This window comes from Besnoitia besnoiti, chromosome III (assembly GCF_002563875.1).
Source record: "Besnoitia besnoiti strain Bb-Ger1 chromosome III, whole genome shotgun sequence".
In the NCBI taxonomy this organism is placed as follows: Eukaryota; Apicomplexa; class Conoidasida; order Eucoccidiorida; family Sarcocystidae; genus Besnoitia; species Besnoitia besnoiti.
In genome coordinates, this window is record NC_042358.1 from 3,101,930 (window position 1) to 3,109,432 (window position 7,503).

A 7,503-nucleotide genomic window follows, 5' to 3' on the forward strand; every position below is an offset into this window, starting at 1 on the left:
GTCAACTCGCACCCGAATCCAGCGACAGCGAACAACTGACTCGCCGCTCACGGGGCCTGAAGCCAGCTGGCCACCACCCACTCCAGCCACAGCTCGACGCGGACCTCTATCCTGTGGCCGCTTGATCGACTGCATGTACAAAATTACACTCAGTATCGCAGCGATGTCTGCCATGGTGGTCAGCGCTGCCTTTTTTTCCGCAGATTACGGTGTATCACGATGAGGGTAGATGGTGCTTCACAGTCCGCATATTAGGGTGGCTGCGATGTCCCGAGACGCAAGGACTTCTCTCTTTGGAAGCCTCGCCGATGCGTGACACGACTGGGCTCTCCACACGCTCATTCGAATCTCCCCGGTGGTTACGGTCACCTCTCCCTAGCGAGTTGCATGGCTTGGTTTCTGATCGCAAGGGTGCTGCTCGTCTCCTGTAGCACTTCGGAGAAGGGACGCCATCGGCTGCCAGAGGAGAACCGCAAATGACTTGCGTTTTCCTCAGGAGATGTGGCAGTTCCGCGGATGGCGGTGGACGTAGTCTCGAGTGGGTGATGCTGCTTCCACGTTTTTCGTAAGCACACGCATGTGCTTCTGACATTCGCGGATGCGTCCTACGAGTTTTTTTATGTCGTATTTCAAAGTGCGGCTGTGCATTCAACCCGCGACTCTAATTCGTCGCGCCAGTTCCTCGGCCTTCCGAGTAATAACGGCGCAGGAACGCACAGACTCTGAAAAGGAAGCTGAAGCCGGTGTGAAAGTGTTGTAGGTTGCGTAAGAGGAGGGAGGCCTTGCGAATCCTCGTGCATACACCTCAATCGACCAAGAACATTCGGACAGCACACCTCGGGAATGGCTGTCGCTCACTCCGCCTCGAAGCCGTTCGTTGTGTTTACATGTCGGGTTCGTCAACGCTCCGTGGCAGACCTGTACGGGCTCTGTTTACTGCCCAAGAAATCATCCATTTGGGTGACGGGAAAAACCACACACGAACACGTATGCAACCAGGAGTGAAGAAAAGCGAGGCTGATAGGCATTTTTCATCATTCGTCAGGGAGGCATGCCCCCCGTTGCTGCTGTTTGACTGGGTGTTGTCCTGGGATCGGAAAGGATCTCTTTTGCTGGCTGCGCCCCTGCCCACCGGGGTCTCGTTTGATGCCGGCATGAGGCCAGGCGATCGAGACGTGGGACTCGCTTGCCGAGGGACTGTCCTGAGGAGGACTAACTCTGGCGACCAGGGACGGAAGCATATCTCTTGTGATCGACAGTTACGGTTTATATCCTGCGGGCATACGAGCAAATCGTCCTTTCGTGATGGATCAACCCGTTTCCCATCGCTGAATGCGTCAGCTTATGCTCTTCATGAGGCGACTTTCAACGACGGCGGAGCATATGACCAACGATTCGCGCACTGTGGTGAAATTCCTCATATAACTGCTCTTTTAGCGCCGGAGAGGAGAGCATCCACCTTTCTATATAGTTGGTCTGGACCTGCCGTGCCGGCTGTTCCAGCGCTGCCCCCCCGAATGGTTCAAGCGGCCACATTCGTGAGCTCTGTTGGCGAGAAGCCGTCGACGTTTGTACATTTGTCCGCCAATTTCCATTAACGCCACCTCGCATAGGGTCTGGTGCCCAACAGTTCAACACCGAGTGGGACGGTAACTACCGAAGACCCCCGAGTGGCTTACCCCGAAGAGACCGGTTGCACCAACCTTGGTACGGGGATCGTGCGCATACACGTCGGTCCCCCTCGTCTGTATCAGCTGCGGGCTCCTTTTCCCCTTACTCTCTCTCGCCCTTCAGCGTCCGGATGGCGGCTTCCACGGTAGGAGGTGTCTCGGACCCCGGCACCAATGTGCCGTTACACGTTATGGCTTCTGTAGTAGCTGTTCCTGCAGTCGTGAGTGGCCCTCACACAGGCGCAACCACAGACGTCCAACCAGGGTGCGGGCTTTCGCCGCAGCATGCGGCAGCATCTCAGACCGACTACGTTTGGTCCTGGGATCATCGGCCGCCTCCACCAGAACCTGTGGAGGAGTCGACTCTTAGTGGTGCGCTCCCCCCGGCCGCCGCAGCGATTCTTGCACTCACCAACCCGTCTGCAGCGGTGGCAGGTGCCGCAGCAGCGACAGGCGCAAGAGTTCCCTCCATACCGGTTGGGAGTTTTGCTGGCTCTGAGGAAGGGACCCGGCTATCGAACGTCCGAGCCATGTGCCAGACTATCGAGCTGGCTCGAGCGCTTGTCAGTGTTTACTACCATCCCGAGCAGAAGCCACTCGTGAAAACTGCATTTCACAGACGAGCTGACGTTGTCCGTGTTTTAGAAGATATTCGACAAATGCGGGCGATTTTGGTAGATCCAGTTGAGAAGCTGCAGGTGCAAGAGCTAGAAGAAGCCTTACAGGTGGCGTGCATGCGGAGCATGGAAGAAGAGGCACACGCGGGAGGGGAAGCCGAGGCGGCGGAACGTGCACTGCGGAAGCAGCTAACTGATGAGGAAGCAAGCGAAGGGAGCTCTTCAGCTCTGGCAGGCGCTGGCGCATTCGTAGCAGATGCTGCTGCAAAGCTAGGTGGCTGCATACGGCAGGCGACATCGGAGCTCCTAGGCGCCGACAAGAAGTCGAAAGGCGTTAAGAGACGCCTGAGCGGTGGCCTTTTGAAGTTGGCTTGGAAGGGGATTCGCAGAGGTCGTTCGGGTCACCGCGCTCCTGTCAAATCCAACGCAGCTCCGCCCGTGGCAACCGAATCGTCGTCACAAGGAAGCACCTCGGTGGCACGAAGCACGCCTCCAAGGTCTGCTGGCTGCTGCCGCAGCGCCAATGCTATCGCCGGCGTCAAGGAGAACGCTCAAGTTCTGGAGGCAATAGATGAGTTGAGCGAGGACACAGGGGTGGGTGAGATGAGCTGTCGCGCGCGCAGTGACAGGCGCGCCTGTAGGGGCAGATCACTGTCACTCAGAACGGAACGTGCTGGCAGGCGCGGATGGGGAGGGCGGCGTTCCCGTACGCCCGCAGGGCTGTTCGAGCGGCAGGGAGGCTCGAAGAAAATTTGCAAGGATGATGTCGTAGGAACGGAGCGCACAGCGAAATTCAGGACGCTATCTTCGAACGGCGTCGCAGACAGCCCAGTTTTTGGGAGCCTTCAGCATGATCGACCTCAGGCGAGAACTGGTTCACAATCTGTAGTAAGCCACAGACAACATTCTGCCCCGCCGTTGCTCCCGCCGCACGCCGAGGTCCACGAGGCTGCTCACTCGCTGAGTCAAAAACCTCGGCGGTGGCGGGGCTGGACCAGGAGATGGTCCCACTCGGATCTGCAAATGAGTGATTTGATGGAGGCGGCAGACTCTGTCTGTGATAGTCGGTTGTTGATAACCGCAGGGCGGCCACGCACCGAGCTGGCGTTGGGTACAGCAGCTGCTTCTTCGACAGGGACTCACACCGCCCTGTGCGCGGAGTGCGGGAAGCATGGTAGATCCAGTTCCTCTGGCGGACGTCGTCCGAGTCCTTCAGGGGAGTCTTGACACAAAAACGATCGGCAGACGATGGTCACACAATGCCTGTTTTGGGAAACCGGACCGGTGGGTCCACCGCAGAGGAGAAGGGTAATCAACCGCCACTGTTGGCCGTGCCGGCGTCTGGCGCCAGTGAACCGGCTTCCATTGCTCGAAGGGAAGGAGCAGATGTTGATTCTCATGAAGGAGACGAAACAGCTTGCATGGAGGCCCAGCTGACACCGGCCTCACGCTTAGAGAGCCGCTCGTCAAGTATTTCTGCACGGGACTGTTCAGTGCGAAAGGCGCCTCGCCGACTCTCTCGGTTCCGGAAGCTTAGGGCACGCGATGAGCCCGGCGTCAACAAATCGATACTGTCCCAAAAGATCCGCAATTTCGAACCGTCACTACCATCAAATGAAGTTTGTACCAGCGCACTGGATACACGCAGGAAATCGAGTGTAACTAGCATGTACAGCAGAGTCGGTAGTGCTGACAGGCCGCGCCGATCGACTTGGAATCCTTTCAGGGTTCACAAAAGAAGAAGCTCCGGAGCTCTGGGAGGCCAAGCTTCTTCTGGGCGCGAGGGAACGCAGAAAGAACAGGAAGGCCAAGACGCCCACCCGACCCACGTCGTTAGTGAATTGGAGAAGAGAGTGACAAAGGGTGCAGCAGCGGTGCCGCGCACTAGCACGGTCAAGGGCTGGTTAAGGCGCGCACTTTCTGGGTCATCGAAAAGCAAAGGTTGGAGGCCTTACGAGCACGAAGCAGAACAAGGCGGGGAGACTTCCGCACAGTTGCGACGCTCCTTTCCAACGGCGTCAGACGGAGGAGGTTCTTCGGTCCGAACTGATAGCCTTCCAAGTCAGGTAAGCATGACCAGCCAGAGTATGACCGCTGATGAGGCAGGCGGCGGGCTTCAGGGCGGTGCTGCTACCATGAACAAGCCAGGAACTATCATTGATGCGGACGTTTCCTCATCGGGAGCTGAGCCTGCTATTGAGCTTTGGCTTCCGCGGCACGTATCAAGATCTAGCTCGAGAGGACTTGAAGAATACCATAGTTCTCACAAGAGCGAGAGGCTGTCCCTTGCATGCGACACTCTGGATGACGTCCGGAGATCTGCATGGCACCCTGGAAGGAATGGAGGATTAGAAAGTGAAGCCCTCCGCTCGGAGACACGCTGCCGAATCAGGAGAGGCTTGCCTTCGAGGTCCCCATCGGAGAGCGAAGAAGTCGACACCAGTTTTAGTGAGACTATTGGCGCGGGGAGCGATCCCGACGGCCAGCAGTTGCCGCACTAATCGACAAAAACCGCGTGAAAGAACCGGAGGACAACGGAGTATCATCGAAGAACAGGCGGTCAGCCGGCGGTAGAGTGAAACACGCGGGGAGGTTTTGCTAAGAGCACATGAATGAAACCGCCAGCCGGTAGGCCCCTACAGCGAGTTGTTACATGGTTGCAGTGCTTTCAGAGCAGTCGGTGGAGCAGAGGACTTAGTTTCTCGCTGATGCGTGAGCGTAGGTAGAAGGCTGCATCGAGAGGCGTGACGCACAAGCGGCTGACCAGCATGGGAGTTGGCGTATTTCCCTGCAGCGCCGGAGCTGTACAGATGGAAGGCGGCTTGCAGCGTTAGGCTAGTGAGTGGTAAACGCGTGTGCTGTGGTGTTTCTTTTGCCGATCGGTACTTATTACGGGTGGATAAGAAGACGGATAAACGGAGAGGGGACAAGAAACCAGTGGCTCTCTGCTTTACATAAAGGGTTTAGGCTCTATTTTGTGTTCCAGCGCAGATGCAGACTGATGATTTACGGCAGCTTGCAGCCGATTAAGCCTGCTCTACTGAGTCATACCGCTGGGGGGACGAGGGGGGGGGGGGATGAGGTTAAAGGGAAGGTCTCGTTAGACAAGACGTCGTTCATGATTGTCCGTGCATCGGAGTGTATCCCGCCATGAGTTTTGGCGTGTCAGTTCGGTTTTTCCGGGGGAGTAGTTATGCGTAGCTGCCATATATGGGAGTTGTTATACAGATGAGGAAACAGTCGCCCACGTGGGACCACGCACCCATTGGCGGTGCATGCTCTTCGTCGCTGCAGCAGGGTTTCTGAGGGAGCCGTGGCCTGTAGCCGATGTTCACTTATGAGAGGGCCAAAGGTCGACTCTTTTTTTCCATTATTGTCGCTTTTTGGGGCATACCAGGGAGAACGAGTTAGTGAAGAAGGGATGATCGGCCGGCGGATGCATAGTCTGGGAGGAAATCTGCGAAGCAGTAAACTGATATGCCACCGAGGCAGCCTTGTGATGAAGCATACGCGTCGCCGAAGATAGTCCGTCAACAACCCCTTACCAGTGTTTTGTTGGCATGGGACCGTCAAACCCATCGTGAAATATTCAGAATTCTGGGAAAACAAGCCGTGGTTGTGCATTCCGACCAGGGCTAAGGTGACAGCGGCATCAGTCTATAATATACAAAAGAAGTCTCTAATATTCAGCTTCTCGTAGACAGTAAGGCACTTCCCGAAGACGCGGAATTATTGGAAGCGGCGCCACGGGGAACGTCGGCACGTGATGAGGCTAGCCTTCCGCTCGGCACACGTCAGCAGGTGGTATACTCTCCCGTCACGTGTCGCATTCTGAGATGCTGCAGGGCGGCTGCTGTCGCTAGTCTGCTGCTATCACAGAGGAGCACCTCAGCACAGAACACCTAGCCACGTTACTCTGCTGTGCTATGAAGAACGAAGGTGTATCCCGGACGTTCTGAAAGGGTACCAGGTCATGTGGTTGCTCCACGCGATGTACCTCTTCTGCATTTGGCTGACGCCGGACCTTTGAAGCCGGCTCGGCGCTCGAAACCAAAAAGTATCGGGAGGGCACGGGCAATTGGGTGTGACGACTTAGCTCAGAGACTTGTGGCTTCCCTACAAGGCGTGAGTCACTGGATGCCGCCACATGGTGCTGTGGAGCCTGCAGTTTAGCAGGCCCGGTTGCCGGAAGTATTGGCGTAGGGGCAGCGCGTGATCTCAGCGCGTGGATCTGGAACCTGAGAGACTTTTGAGGAAGCAGCCGACACAATGCAGCTCATACAGTTGCCACGGAATTTTGAATGAGGCTTCGAGGTGAACCGATGGCTTAGATGTAACGGCTCGCCACCCCAACCTAGCCACAGGAGGGCCGTCGCGGCCCTTGGCGGCCTGCTGTGGCAGCGGCGGCAAAACTCGCTGCCTCACCTCTACTGCCACCTTTGCTGGTTAGCGAACGCTGTCTTGCAGGCGGCACTCAAGTCTGCGCAGTCAGTTTCGTCTCTCTGGAAAAATGTTCGACGCCTAGTGTCCACTGATGTGGCAGACAACCCCCCTCGATGTCCTGCACAGCAGAGAATCCGCCCGCTCTCCCCCCGTTCTCTAGCACGAACGCGCAGACGTGAGCTCCCAGCACAGCGTATGACCAGTGTGCGGAACCGTATCTGCTTGAGCATCTGCGTCTGTGCGTGCGAGACACACTTTGTGGTCGTTGGTCCTGTGCTTGAACGCCTTCTCGCGTTGAGTCAGCTATTTCAGCATCTCCAAAGCGAAAGAAAGGCAGCCAACGAAGCAAGCGGACTCTTGTTGCCCTCCTAGCAGGACTGCTACTTGCTCGATGACAATCGGCCCGCCACGCGACCCACGACTACCACCTTTTCCACCCTCTCCCTCCAGTAGCCTTTGCTTTCCCGTGCTCGGTTCTGCGCGCAAACGCTGTTTTCGCGTTATGAACTCGCTTTGCTACATACGCTGCTGTGTGCTGTGTCTTTTCACCTGTCCGTTTTCCGAGGCTCTTGCTGCTGGAATGCAAGTTTGCTCTAAGAAATGTTGTCTGTCTTTCACACCCGTCCACTTCGTTGTTCCCCAGGGAGGAGGGGGCCAGACCCTCCACCGAACCAAAGCGAATAGCGTCTTTTCTTCCGCGTTACACTCTTGTTCGTTTGTTTTCTCGTATCGCAGAGCCTCCACCTTATTAAAGTCTACTGCCGCAGTACCCA

The 7,503-nt window shown here is 56.6% G+C and overlaps 1 protein-coding gene across 1 annotated transcript; it reads left to right on the forward strand.

The window, feature by feature from the left end:
- Positions 1–1,801: 1,801 nt before the first annotated feature.
- Positions 1,802–4,788, forward strand: BESB_047260 (uncharacterized protein; the record flags this gene model as incomplete). Its single annotated transcript, XM_029363177.1, has 2 exons — positions 1,802–3,461; positions 3,782–4,788. 2 exons carry the CDS (start codon positions 1,802–1,804, stop codon positions 4,786–4,788), a joined length of 2,667 nt encoding a protein of 888 aa, XP_029220543.1.
- Between the last annotated feature and the right edge of the window lie 2,715 nt (positions 4,789–7,503).